Source organism: Chelonia mydas, chromosome 27 (genome assembly GCF_015237465.2).
Source record: "Chelonia mydas isolate rCheMyd1 chromosome 27, rCheMyd1.pri.v2, whole genome shotgun sequence".
NCBI classification, from domain to species: Eukaryota; Metazoa; Chordata; order Testudines; family Cheloniidae; genus Chelonia; species Chelonia mydas.
The window spans coordinates 9,145,277-9,159,015 of NC_057860.1; the positions used below are offsets into that span (position 1 = coordinate 9,145,277).

General features: G+C 54.4%; 1 protein-coding gene across 1 annotated transcript; it reads left to right on the forward strand.

The window, feature by feature from the left end:
- Positions 1 to 1,065: 1,065 nt before the first annotated feature.
- Positions 1,066 to 13,278, forward strand: SLC35B1 (solute carrier family 35 member B1). The gene is made up of 9 exons (XM_037887173.2): positions 1,066 to 1,846; positions 5,496 to 5,599; positions 6,275 to 6,405; positions 7,036 to 7,066; positions 7,278 to 7,438; positions 8,839 to 8,965; positions 9,903 to 10,009; positions 10,329 to 10,482; positions 10,864 to 13,278. Exons 1-9 carry the CDS (start codon positions 1,644 to 1,646, stop codon positions 10,914 to 10,916), a joined length of 1,071 nt encoding a protein of 356 aa, XP_037743101.1. The 5' UTR covers positions 1,066 to 1,643; the 3' UTR covers positions 10,917 to 13,278.
- The last annotated feature ends 461 nt before the right edge of the window (positions 13,279 to 13,739 follow it).

Here is a 13,739-nt window from a genome sequence, read left to right on the forward strand (position 1 = left end):
TGAACATCATGTAAGCAGGAAATCCCTTCTGCTTCATATCTATTTTCAGTTGTGTAGGGGTTTAAAGCCCAGGGTTAGGATTTGCCTCTGTTCATTTGCTTTCTGGACAAGACCTGATGCTATACATGAATAGGGTAATATGTACCACTTCTAGATGTACTGGACTAGACTCCTTACATAGGTAATGATGCTTTGTCTTTAGTGCCAGTAGCCTCTGCTTTTGGAATAGGAGAAACTAGGTTCTGACCCCAGCAAGACAAGAAGTGAGTAGTGGACTGAACTTCAAGTGACCTAGGTTCAATTCCTCTCTCAGCGAGACTTACTGTGTGAGGTAGGCAGGTTACTTTATTCTGCCCTGATTCTTATCACCAGGGGAGAACTATGTGCAACAGAGGACTTTGTTTTGGGTTGTTTTCTAAATGTCCCCCGTGCTCTGGCTGTAGTAGAGATGGCAGCCTGCAGAAGTGCACCTGGCAGTTGGGGTAGAAGATGGTGCGGGTTGGGAAAGTCCCTCTTTCCTCAGGCAGTTCACACTACAGCCTCAGAGCAGCTGCTGGGAAAGCTCTTGTTTTCTACATCAATGAGCTTACTGTGCTGGCTGGAAAACTTCCATGGAGCTGCTGACCACGGGCCTCAGCCTGCTGCTTTAGATGAGGTGGGCTTAGTCCACAGGCGGGGCTTGAAGGTGACTTGCTCTTCTGTGAGGAAACTACTGCGGGGGGCAGAGCCCAAGTTGCTGAGGTCACAGGCTGCAGGGTCCTGTACTACCTACCCTGCCCCCCCAGCTGCAGCCTGGGGGCTAGTGCTTCACTCCTTCACAGGGATGCAGGGGAGGCTGAAGTTGTGGCCCAAAGTGCGGTACGGTGAATGTGGGGGCTGGTGCTGCTGGAAAAGGATGCGAGGTCATCCCTGCACATGCTGGCCAGGGCATCTCACGTTGGCGGGGGGGGCTGTCAGGGCATGTGGTTCTACCACTAAAAAAAAAAAAACACACCCAGGCCCATGCACTAAATGGATTGTGGCCCAGACCACAGGGGCCTTCTACAAGATCTACCGCCCCCCCCGCCCCCGCCTGCCTCTTCCTCTTCCCCCCCGGCTTTCTACCGCCCCCCCCGCCTGCCTCTTCCTCCTCCCCCCGCTTTCTACCGGCCCCTGCCGCTTCCTCCCCCTTACAGGCTCCCAGGACAGAGGCTTCCCCGTAGCATCGCCTCTAGTAGCTGCTGCGGCGCATGCGCCCGGGCGGGGTCAGAGAGGCTCCGGCAGCCTTTGCGTCCGGCTGACGCTAAAACCAAGCCAGGAACCGATCTCCTGGTTCCGCCTTCGAGCCGGGGGGGCCAATCCGTGAGCTCCACATGCGAATACGTCACCACAGCGCCCTTGCGCTATGGAAGGGCCCCCGGGCTTTAGGGAACCTAGGCGCTGCCTGATCAAAAAGCTGCTGTATTGGGGCTCGGCTGCGGGGAACAGCAGGCAGTGACGGGCGGATTGCCCCGTGTGGGCCAGCAGCGCCCTCTCGGCCCGGCAGCCGGGACCACCGCCCCTTCCCCTCCCGCTCTCCCTGCCTCGCCTGGGCCGGCAACGCCGCGGGCAGCCCCAGCCGGCCGCGGCGGGTCCCGGCAGACTGGCTGTCCCGAGCAGCTTTTATGAGGCCCCCTGCGCCGCCGCTGCGCCCGGCTCCGCTCGGCGATGTGCGCCTGGAGGTGCCGCCTGCCCTGAGCGGGCCCCGCGCCGCCGCCATGGGAGCGAGCGGGAGCGGCCCCCTGCTGCCCGAGCGGCTCCGCCTGCCGGTCTGCTTCCTGGGCGTCTTCGTCTGCTACTTCTACTACGGCATCCTGCAGGAGAGCATGTGAGTGACCCCCCAGCCCCCCCCCGGGCCCCCCCCGGCTCCCCCCCCGGCATCCTGCGGGAGAGCATGTGAGTGACCCCCCCGGCTCCCCCCCCGGCATCCTGCAGGAGAGCATGTGAGTGACCCCCCGGCCCCCCCCCGGACCCCCCCCGGCTCCCCCCCCCGGCATCCTGCAGGAGAGCACGTGAGTGACCCCCCCGGGCCCCCCCGGCTCCCCCCCCCCGGCATCCTGCAGGAGAGCATGTGAGTGACCCCCCCCGGTCCCCCCCCGGCATCCTGCAGGAGAGCATGTGAGTGACCCCCCCCGGCCCCCCCCCGGCATCCTGCAGGAGAGCATGTGAGTGACCCCCCAGCCCCCCCCCCGGGCCCCCCCCGGCTCCCCCCCCGGCATCCTGCGGGAGAGCATGTGAGTGACCCCCCCGGCTCCCCCCCCGGCATCCTGCAGGAGAGCATGTGAGTGACCCCCCGGCCCCCCCCCGGACCCCCCCCCGGCTCCCCCCCCCGGCATCCTGCAGGAGAGCACGTGAGTGACCCCCCCGGGCCCCCCCGGCTCCCCCCCCCCGGCATCCTGCAGGAGAGCATGTGAGTGACCCCCCCCCGGTCCCCCCCCGGCATCCTGCAGGAGAGCATGTGAGTGACCCCCCCCGGCCCCCCCCCCGGCATCCTGCAGGAGAGCATGTGAGTGACCCCCCCCGGCCCCCCCCCGGCATCCTGCAGGAGAGCATGTGAGTGACCCCCCCGGGCCCCCCCCGGCCCCCCCCCGGCATCCTGCAGGAGAGCATGTGAGTGGCCCCCCCCGGCTCCCCCCCCGGCATCCTGCGGGAGAGCATGTGAGTGACCCCCCGGCCCCCCCCGGCTCCCCCCCCCCGGCATCCTGCGGGAGAGCATGTGAGTGCCCCCCCCGGGCCCCCCCGGCTCCCCCCCCCGGCATCCTGCAGGAGAGCATGTGAGTGACCCCCCCCCGGCTCCCCCCCCCCCCCGGCATCCTGCAGGAGAGCATGTGAGTGACCCCCCCCGGCTCCCCCCCCCCGGCATCCTGCAGGAGAGCATGTGAGTGACCCCCCCCGGCTCCCCCCGGGCCCCCCCCGGCTCCCCCCCCCGGCATCCTGCGGGAGAGCATGTGAGTAACCCCCCCGGCCCCCCCCGGCTCCCCCCCCCCGGCATCCTGCAGGAGAGCATGTGAGTGACCCCCCCGGGCCCCCCCCGGCTTCCCCCCCCGGCATCCTGCGGGAGAGCATGTGAGTGACCCCCCCGGGCCCCCCCCGGCTCCCCCCCCCGGCATCCTGCGGGAGAGCATGTGAGTGACCCCCCCGGGCCCCCCCCCAGCATCCTGCAGGAGAGCATGTGAGTGACCCCCCCCCGTCCCCCCCCGGCTCCCCCCCCCCAGCATCCTGCAGGAGAGCATGTGAGTGACCCCCCGGCCCCCCCCCCGGCTCCCCCCCCCGGCATCCTGCGGGAGAGCATGTGAGTGACCCCCCGGGCCCCTCCCCGAGCCACCCCCCCCGGCTCCCCCCCCCGGCATCCTGCAGGAGAGCATGTGAGTGACCCCCCGGGCCCCCCCCGGCTCCCCCCCCCGGCATCCTGCAGGAGAGCATGTGAGTGACCCCCCCCCGGCATCCTGCAGGAGAGCATGTGAGTGACCCCCCCCCGGCTCCCCCCCCCAGGCATCCTGCAGGAGAGCATGTGAGTGACCCCCCCAGCTCCCACCCCCCCCGGCATCCTGCAGGAGAGCATGTGAGTGACCCCCCCGGGGCCCCCCCCGGCTCCCACCCCCCCCGGCATCCTGCAGGAGAGCATGTGAGTGACCCCCCCGGGCCCCCCCCCCCGGCTCCCCCCCCCCCCCGGCATCCTGCAGGAGAGCATGTGAGTGACCCCCCCCGGCATCCTGCAGGAGAGCATGTGAGTGACCCCCCCCGGCATCCTGCAGGAGAGCATGTGAGTGACCCCCCCCGGCATCCTGCAGGAGAGCATGTGAGGGGCCCCCCCCCGGCATCCTGCAGGAGAGCATGTGAGTGACCCCCCCGGGCCCCCCCCCCGGCATCCTGCAGGAGAGCATGTGAGTGACCCCCCCGGGCCCCCCCCCGGCATCCTGCAGGAGAGCATTTGAGTGACCCCCCGGGCCCCCCCCGGCTCACCCCCCCCCCGGCATCCTGCAGGAGAGCATGTGAGTGACCCCCCCGGGCCCCCCCCCGGCTCACCCCCCCCCCGGCATCCTGCAGGAGAGCATGTGAGTGACCCCCCGGGCCCCCCCCCGGCTCCCCCCCCCCCCCCGGCATCCTGCAGGAGAGCATGTGAGTGACCCCCCGGGCCCCCCCCCCCCGGCTCACCCCCCCCCAGCATCCTGCAGGAGAGCATGTGAGTGACCCCCCCGGCTCCCCCCCCCCGGCATCCTGCAGGAGAGCATGTGAGTGACCCCCCGGGCCCCCCCCCCGGCTCACCCCCCCCCCCGGCATCCTGCAGGAGAGCATGTGAGTGACCCCCCCGGGCCCCCCCCGGCATCCTGCAGGAGAGCATGTGAGTGACCCCCCGGGCCCCCCCCCGGCTCCCACCCCCCCGGCATCCTGCAGGAGAGCATGTGAGTGACCCCCCCGGCTCTCCCCCCCCCCCCCCCCGGCATCCTGCAGGAGAGCATGTGAGTGACCCCCCGGGCCCCCCCCGGGTCGTCCCCCCCCCCCCGGCATCCTGCAGGAGAGCATGTGAGTGACCCCCCCGGCTCCCCCCCCCCGGCATCCTGCAGGAAAGCATGTGAGTGACCCCCCCGGCACCCCCCCCCCCCCCCGGCATCCTGCAGGAGAGCATGTGAGTGACCCCCCCCGGCATCCTGCAGGAGAGCATGTGAGTGACCTGCCGCCCGGCTCCTGCGGGACAGACCGTGAGTGACAACCCCGCTCTCAGCCCAGACACTGGGTCCTGCAGTGACCTGTATTTGTAGATTACACTGGTGTGTGTGTGCGGGGGGGGGCATCTGTCTTTCATTTGTGGGCATGCGCTGAGCTCCCCCTATGCAAGGCCTGAGGGTGGGAAAGGGGTGAGTGTTTCCCCTAGCCTGGAGCTGCCAGGGGCGATGTACTGAGTGACCCCTGCCTAGTGCCTCTTCTGCCCAGGCACTGGGGAGCCCCTCAGCCTGCATCTTGCAACAGAGCATGTAAGAGCCCCTCCCAGCCTGGACTGTTTACAGCAGAGCATGTAAGTGACTCCTATTCCACGGTATTTGGGTCTTACATGAGGACATGTAAGTTGCACCCTTCCATTGGGAAGTCCCCTCGCCCAGTCTGGGGACCTCCCCCGCTTTCTGCACAATGGCAGAACCTGGACATTTCTTGCTTTCTGGTAGGATGCCCAGAAGAGAGGACATCTTAGGATCTGATGTTGGGCTGGAGTTTCTTTCCCAGCTGTGTGACTAGGGTTTGGAGAAGTCTCAGTCCACTGCAGGCTGAGAGCAAGCACAGCTGAGTGGAAGGTGGGGGGACTGGCAGGTAAAACTGAGGGCACCGTTTGCTACACGTTTGTGTAAAAAGGTTGGTAGCTGTTGGGCTAAGTCACCTGGGAAGAAAGCCTGAGTAAATGTGTGCCATGCCTTATGCTGTAGTCTCACTCGCTGTATCTCTCACCCTCCTCAATCTCCTGCTTCGTTCGTTTGTTCCCACAGAACTAGAGGTAAATATGGAGAAGGTGCCAAGCAGGAAAAGTTCAAATACGCTTTGTCCTTGGTCTTCATTCAATGCGTGATTAATGCCGTCTTTGCCAGGTTAGGTAAGTGTTCCAGAACAACCGGTATGTCACCCCTTGCTTTTCCGCACCAGGACCTCTTTGAGCCTGACTCCCATCCCACTTCCTTCTCCTCTGGGCTGGGAAGGGACTCTCTTCCAGAGTCGGGGGGCCCACCTAGTGGTTACCTGTAGTCCAGGTCACACTCCCAATATCAACGGTTGCCGAAGTCACAGCTTCCAAGGGACTGTGAGCTTTTGCTGAGCACACAGTGGCTTTTCCATTTGTTTGCAGAAACATTGCACTAGTGCTGGCTAACTTGATTTAATAAAGAATTTTATAAATGAAAGACACTGCATAAAACCAGATTCTAAATTTTTTTTCATTCAGTGTGGTTTTATTGTTGGGAAGGGTCAGAGTAGACCACTAGGATGTCCGAGCTTGTGTCTCCTGTAAGAGGTTCTATACATATTCCCTTGGTTTTTTCCATCTTCTTTCTGCCCCAGCGGGTTTCAGGAATTCAATATACCTCCTTTGCCTCAGAGAGCATGTGAGCTGAAAAGATGGAGTGGTCTTAAACTCTCCAGATCTCCATCTCCCCTCTGCTGTAGATACTTTGTGGCTTTTGTATCTCGATGGCATTATAAAATAACCTTATGATGCCAATGTCCAGTCACATCAGCTTGTGTGTGTTTCTAGTACATTTTGTCTTCTCCACAGTGATCCAGTTTTTTGACGCCGTCAGGGTTGATCGGACCCAGAACTGGTTGTATGCAGCTTGCTCACTCTCCTATCTTGGTGCTATGGTTTCCAGCAACTCAGCTCTGCAGTTCGTCAACTATCCAACCCAGGTGAAGAAAGGCAGGAGGACGAGTGTTAGGGAAAAGGTTGCGTTGTAAAAATTCCCTTTTACAGATTTGCCCTTTCCTTATTGAGGACTATTCCAAATTCTAATTCTGCACTCTTGGTATGGAGGATGCTTACATGATCCATCAATGCACTGTGATAGGAAACCGTTCTAATTAAAGAGTAAGTCACTAAAAAACATTGACCGTGGAGGATGCTGCAGTTCTAACCCTTGTTGCCCTGCAAGAGTGGCAATGAGGAGGACGGTGTTCTATTGCTTTTCTTTTTACTCTATCCCCACAAGGCCAAGTGGTGGTGGAGTTAGTGATTCCAAGAGGGACTAGCCATCCACATGGGTAACAGGAAATGCTTAAAAAAACAATCTGGGAGAAGGAAAAATCCTCATGTTTCAGGGCTTAAGCCAGTGTCAGAAACCTGCACTGGGGAGGGGGTAGCTGATCCTCCATCTGCCTACTGCGAGGTTTCTGATGCTGACCACCATCAGAGACCGGATACTGAACTAGATGGACCCTGGGTCTGATCCAACATGGCAGTTCCTGTGTTTCTGTAGCCGTCTTGCCTGGTGTGGGGGAGGCTGTAGCATGCAGCTAGTTAAGACACTCTTTCTCTTACAGGTCCTTGGGAAGTCCTGTAAGCCCATTCCAGGTGAGCTGTGTGTGTTTCTCATGCCATGAGCAGTCTATGGATTGCATTCCCAGAAACAGTCCAGCTGCTCACACAATAGCTCCACGCCAAGTAGCGCGGATAACAAACTATCTGTGCACATCCCAATTAGATCCAGAACTGGACACAGAGTCATTAGATTCCTAGTAGAGGGGTTTTGGGAGCACTTTACCATATCCTCTTTTCTTTTCAGTCATGCTCTTAGGGGTGACGGTGCTGAGGAAGAAATACCCATTAGCCAAATACCTGTGTGTCCTGCTGATAGTTACAGGCGTGGCTCTGTTCATGTACAAACCTAAAAGGGGAGGTGACGGTGAGGACGGCCACATCTTTGGCTATGGAGAACTCCTCCTGGTAAGTACTGAGCTGTCGAAGCATAAGTAGTTCCAAGGTTTTGTCTTGGTGAAAGGTACAAGAGGAGAAAACAATTACTGGTGCAGACTTCTGTCTGGATCTACCCACCATGAGGGATTGGCAAAGCCAGCGTTGGAATGCTTGGGTACCCTCTGGTGCAAAGAGGGACATCCTTGCACATTACCACATCGTGATGTGGGGTGAAACACTGGTGCCTCCTCAGAATGCCCTCTGAACTGTTTTTAAATAAGCAGGTGGAAGCAAGAAACCTATAGAACTTAAATGCTACTCCTGGGGGGATTCTGCACCACTGCACATGTGCAGAATTTATGTCCCTCGTAGATTTCTTGCTTCCCCACAGAAAAATGACTTTCTGGCAGGGAAGCAAAGGGAAGCCACAAGAGCAGTCATACAGCCCTCCCCAGCAGTATGTTTTGGGTGCCCAGGGCAGCCGGCAGAGAGGTAAATCACTGTGAGGCAGGGGGCGGGACTGGGAAAAGATCTGGCTGGTGGCTCCTACCCTGCACCAGGCTCAGCTGCTAGTCAAGGCTGGGCTGGGGAGGATGGGACTTCCTCTTCCCCTGCATGGCATCTGGGGCTAGGTCAGATCCACTCCCAGATTTCTCCCCCAGCTGCAGGAAGCTCTTGTGTGTCTAGACTCTCCTGCCGAGCCTCAATGCCTCCCCCACTCCCCCTGCACCTGGACCACCCCAATGAGCCAGCCAGCTCCCCACCCTAATGAGCCCCAACCAGTTGCATCTGGACCCCCCCCGACTGAGCTCCCCACTTCCAGACCCCCCTGCCGAGCTCTCTCCCCCCCAGACCCCCCGCTGAGCCCCAACCACCTTCACCTGGACCCCCCTGCAGAGTCCCATTACCGTTGCACCCAGAACCCCCCTGTGCATCCTGATTTCTCCCCACCACACACACCCAGATTCCCCACAGAGCCACCTGCACCCAGATCGCCCCAAACAGAACCCTCAACCCACACCTGGATCCCCCCATACTAAGCCTTCCCCCTCCCCCTCCACTTGGATCCTGCTTTGCTGAGCCTGCCTGCACCTGGCATGGAGGGGCAGGGCTGGTCCTTGTGCTGTGTCAGGGTTGGGTGCAGCCTCAGTGCTGAGTCCATGTCCTGGGGCGGGGAACTGCAAAGTGATCTCCCACCTCAGTGTAGCCAGTGGCCAGTGCTCCCCAATGCCATGCTGGAGCCTCCTCATTTATTTGACAAATAAAATATGCAGAATTTTGCAAAATTTTAAAATACCGTGCACATAATTTTTAGGCACAGAATGCCCTGAGGAGTAATTAAATGCATGTGCCAGGAAGGGAGTAGGTGGCAGAGAGTTCTCTTCTGGTTTTCAATCTTTTTTTTTTTTTTCCCCCCCCCCTCCTCTTAGCTGCTGTCACTGACATTGGATGGACTGACAGGCGTGTCTCAGGACCATATGAGAGCTCATTACCAAACTGGTTCCAATCACATGATGCTAAATGTTAATCTATGGTCCACCTTATTCCTGGGGGCTGGTAAGGAACATCTGAGGAAGCCCTAGCGACCTGGCCTGAAGACTGATTTGTAAGATCCTCTAGGCAGGACCCTCATCTCTTGTTCTAAAAAGGGCCTAGTATGTCTTGCAGAGCTGCTTTTTGTTTGTTTTAAACCTAATCTGTGGAGATTTTATTGTAGTTTCTTAAATTGCCACCAGGGGACACTGCTTCTCCTAAAGCGCTATTACCAAAACTGCATTCACTTCTGAAACGTTCCTGCTTTCAGGCTGGCTCAGTAGCATAGATTGTAGCTTCCTAGGCTACAATTTGGTGGCTCTCTTGTTTTGGCAAAGACTGGGATCACATCTATTTCTATTTAAGGAGTGTGTGTGAGTGAGATTGTTGGTGGCTGTCTTGAGAATCGGGATACATAGTGCAAGGTACAGTCATCTTGTCATGAGAGTAACACTGACTGTGATGTTTGTTTCATCTGTTCCATTCATAGCTGAGGCCAAGTTTAAAAGTGTAGATGACGTGGAATGTGAAGGACATGTTCCTTGCTAAGATGACATTCTTACATCCTGCTGTAGCATCTGATTCCTCTCACTGATCTCCAGGCACCCCGTATGCTGGCTGCAAATGCAATGAGTTTAGGCTAAGTGGGTACAGGAAGACAGCAATTGTGCATAGAGCTGCAAAACTGAGGCAGCAAAGTGAACTTAACTCCTTGATGTTACTTGTTTAAATCCTGAGGGGGTAGCCAACTTGCTGTTTTCTCTTCCAAAACAAGTTATCTGGTATGGTGCAATGACTGAAAGTTCTTTGCCACTGGTATTCTCTGGGTGGAGATTAGTCTTCGCTGTCTGTATCTGTTGTCTGATCAGTGAATGTGAGCTAGGAGTATGATTGCTCCAGCCCTGTCTGCCCAGGATGTCTCTGGCTTGAGTTCATCCTGCTCTCTTAAAACTTTCTGCAGGTATCTTGTTCACTGGAGAGCTCTGGGAATTCGTGAGTTTTGCTGAACGCTACCCCAGCATCCTCTACGACATCCTGCTGTTTGGCCTGACAAGTGCACTGGGTCAGGTAAGTAACTTTCTGGTTCCCTTACCCCAGGCACTTGATGACCAAAGAACATTGAATGTCCCAGATATTGTTTACTTGTGGGACAGAAATATGAAGTTGTCTGGTCTTCCTGCCACATCTGATTGTTCCTAGCTCACTGTTCAACCAGCATTTTCAGATGAAGAATGTCTAGGTTGTGTACAAATTCTTGTAAGTCGTCTTCGGGTTGTGGTTGGGATTTGTTCTTTGCCAAAAGATTCCCTTAAAATGTTTAAGATGGATCTTCCTGTTGGAGATCTTGCCTTCTCAGACAGACTGAATCTCTCTCTCTCTCTCTCAGAGTTTCATCTTCATGACTGTGGTATACTTTGGACCCTTAACTTGTTCAATCATCACCACAACCCGCAAATTCTTCACCATTTTAGCATCCGTCATTCTATTTGCCAACCCAATCAGCATGATGCAGTGGGTGGGGACTATCCTGGTATTCATGGGTAAGTCCTGGAAGCCTGGCTTTTTTTTTTTTTTAAAGTCTTTTCCTTATCCATTAGAGTGATGGAGTATAGACTGGGGGGATGGGTTGACAGGATTTTGGACAATGGATTTTCTTGGACAAGCTTGCTGGCAAAAGCACTATCTCAGTGTTTTGGGGAGGGGAAGTGGGAGGGATGGGGATATCTTTGAGGCTGTTGCTATGGTCACAGATCCAACTGATTTGGGAGACCTTTTTTGGACTCTTTAAAAAAAATTTCAGTTACCCACTGTCTCAGGTAATTCGGCATCAGTTAGATCTGGAGCTATAGAGAGGTCTGATTGTACTTATTTAAGGAAGGTCTTGGGCTTTCCCTTAGAATTTTTTTCTCATTTATCTGCAGGTCTTGGACTTGATGCCAAATTTGGGAAGGGATCAAAGACGACAACACATTAGGAAGACTTTTGAACTCTGCAAAATTGGAATGAACTCTTTAACTTATTGTCTTGTACCTCAGCATCTGTTATGAAACTGGACTCAGGATGGGTGCCTGGGGAAAGGAATGGGTATTGTTTTTTAATTACGAAGTGTTTTAAAATATGTTAATTTTAATCAAGAGTTTAGTGCTTTTTTTTTTCTGTAATCAGAATTGCATTAATGGATCCCAGTAGCAGGAAGAAATTCAAGTCTTAATGGGAGAAACACTTCATACCTTTATTAAAGAAAAGGAGACAAGTCACTTTTTTGACCTTTATTTCAAAGCAGTCATCTGATTGTTCTCGGAAAGCCTTGTTCTCTGCAACCTTGCAGCCTTCTCAGTGTTTAGAAATATTACAGTTAGCATTCCTCCTCCACCATACTCCAAAGGAAAGTGCCACTCTTTGTTTCCTCGGTCTGAGTTTGGTGCAGTGTAGCAAAAGCACAGGATTGACTGACAATATTGAAAAGAGAAATCCCACCTCCCCCTAGGAGAATGGGTCTCCAGAACATGGTTGGTGAAGCAATCAGAGAGGTTCTAGTTATTAATATACCCAACTTGTACAGCCTGTAATCTTCTCTCCATCAGCACTATTTAAAATAGAAAGAGCAAATTTAGGTATATGTAACAAAGTCCTAGGCTCTGCAGTTTTCATCCCATCTGCTTAACCACTTGGGGCCAAATTAATTCTCTTTCATCCCACCCCCTCTGCTGTTGAAGAAACAAGACCCTCTGCTGCTAAAACCATGCCAAGGTTTTGCGACAGCAGCTTCTAAATGTCGAAAGTGCCCTTGTTAATTAACCAGCATCACTGAGAGCTGTGGAACGCCTGCTCCTGAGTGCACAGGCTGTCTCTCAAGTGTTGTAGGGGGAGGAGCTATTAGCATAATGATGCCCTCAAAGTTGGAGAGCAAAATTCTCCAAAGAGCAAACTTTACACATGAAAGCGTGTTTCCACCAGCTGTTGCTTCGTTTCCATCTGTTCTGTGACTTGGCCTCTTGCCCCTCCAGATGGGATCTTGATCGGCTTCCTGAGTGACTGCTGCAAGACTGTTCTTCCCCACACCCCCTGCAACCTTTCTGGCCGCAGCTTGGCTTTCATTAATCTTTTTAATGTCCCACGGCTCTTCCCAAAGGACAGGTTTCTTTCAAAACTGAACTTTTTAGGAAAAGATATTAAAATTCATCTGGAAGATTTTTCCTCCGTCACCCACTCCTCAGTAGCTTCCTATTTCCTTAAAGATCGACTGATGAATAGCAAACGTTCTCTGTAGTGGAGGATCCCTGATCCAACTCTCCTGCCATTTAACTGCGTGAGTCCTGTGCTGAACTTGATATGCTGGTGTCTGGTCCTACGTATATGGCTATTCTTAGGCCCTGTGTAGACTCTGACATCTCCCATGTAGGTACAGCTTTATCCTCTTAACACCCCATTTCTACAGTTCAAGAAGTGAGCCATAAACTGACTCAGTTCATTTAGGGAGCCTCTAGCAGAGCTAGAAATTGGACTTAGCTCTCCTGATTTTCAGTCCAGTACCTTAATTACAAGGCCATCCTTCCTCCTTTTAAAGAGAAGACAAGCATGAGTGGTGGGAGATGGATATGGCCTATGCACCTTGAAGAAACCTGTAGCTAAAACTCCTTACATTTATGCTGGAGGAAACTGGAGCAGCAGCAGAATTGTTCTATGTTGGCTTCATGTTCTGATAAAACAGTTTCTTGCACTTGCCCCTTTAAAATTACTGTTTAGATTGGTGCCTGAACTCCTTGTGCAAACAATGCCTTATTCCCACATAGCTCAGGCCCACGTAGCTGTAGGGGTTTGTACTACTAACATAAACAGGGTTTAGTATCATACTGCTTGCTCAACCACTGAGCTCAGTCCAGTCAGGGCTGACGTTCTATCAGACAAACCCAGCCCATTTTTGGGATATACAAGAATCAATCTTAGTAACAGTGAATTTATGCCTGGTGTACACTGTAATTCAAAGGAAAACAAGTCAGTTTTTACCATACCTTACCTAGACACCAATTTGTTGTCAGGACAATGGAACATCTTTAAAAACAAACAAACCTCTTCTGCAAGGCTGTAAGCATTACTCTCCACCGCCCAACCCTGCAGATAGTTTGATCGCTGGTGTAAAGAAGTCTATTTACCTGTTGGCTGACTTGTCAGAGTTTACTGAAGGAGAGTCACAGAAGGAAGACCTGTGCCTAAACTCAACCTTCTTCAATGTATTTGATTGTCCTGCTATACAGCTGGAAGAGGCTGGAAATGGAAATAGCTTTTAATAAAAGGGTGATTTTGCAAAGGTGCTGATAAATGCATGATTTAGACTAGAAAAAAAACAGCAAGTGCAAAATACAGTGAGAGCATCTGGTATCAAGGTGACAAGTTAGCAAAGGCCACATTATCTTCCTCCTGCTCCTCCCTTGTCTGCCTGTTCTGAGATTCATGTACTAGAGAGAAAGTAAAAAAAAAAATTTTATTTTGAGAACCAGCAGTTGCCACTAGGAGGCACTCATTTCAAGCATGTCAATATTATATATGAATAAAACAGCCCTTTTGGTTAATATACTTTTATTTCTAAAGTCTGTGGGCTCACAGCAGAAATAAAATTTGAGAATCAAGATCTTCCTTCATTATTATTCTGTTTGTAGAGTCTCTGACCCCCCCCGCTTGAGATGCAATAGTGAAATGTGTTAAGACCAAATACTGACTCTTCACTACATTTCCAGATGAGAGCCATTCTGGGGGTGTGTATGTACACTTGCATGTTGTCTTATTGTATAAGACAAAC

What these genes read in the sequence shown, in the direction of transcription:
- SLC35B1 (XM_037887173.2), top strand. Translation starts at nt 1,644, where the DNA reads ATGAGGCCCCCTGCGCCGCCGCTGCGCCCGGCTCCGCTCGGCGATGTG. An exon ending in GGCATCCTGCAGGAGAGCAT is followed by an intron (nt 1,847 to 5,495) that starts GTGAGTGACCCC and finishes TTGTTCCCACAG; the next exon opens with AACTAGAGGTAAATATGGAG. An exon ending in TGACAAGTGCACTGGGTCAG is followed by an intron (nt 10,010 to 10,328) that starts GTAAGTAACTTT and finishes TCTCTCTCTCAG; the next exon opens with AGTTTCATCTTCATGACTGT.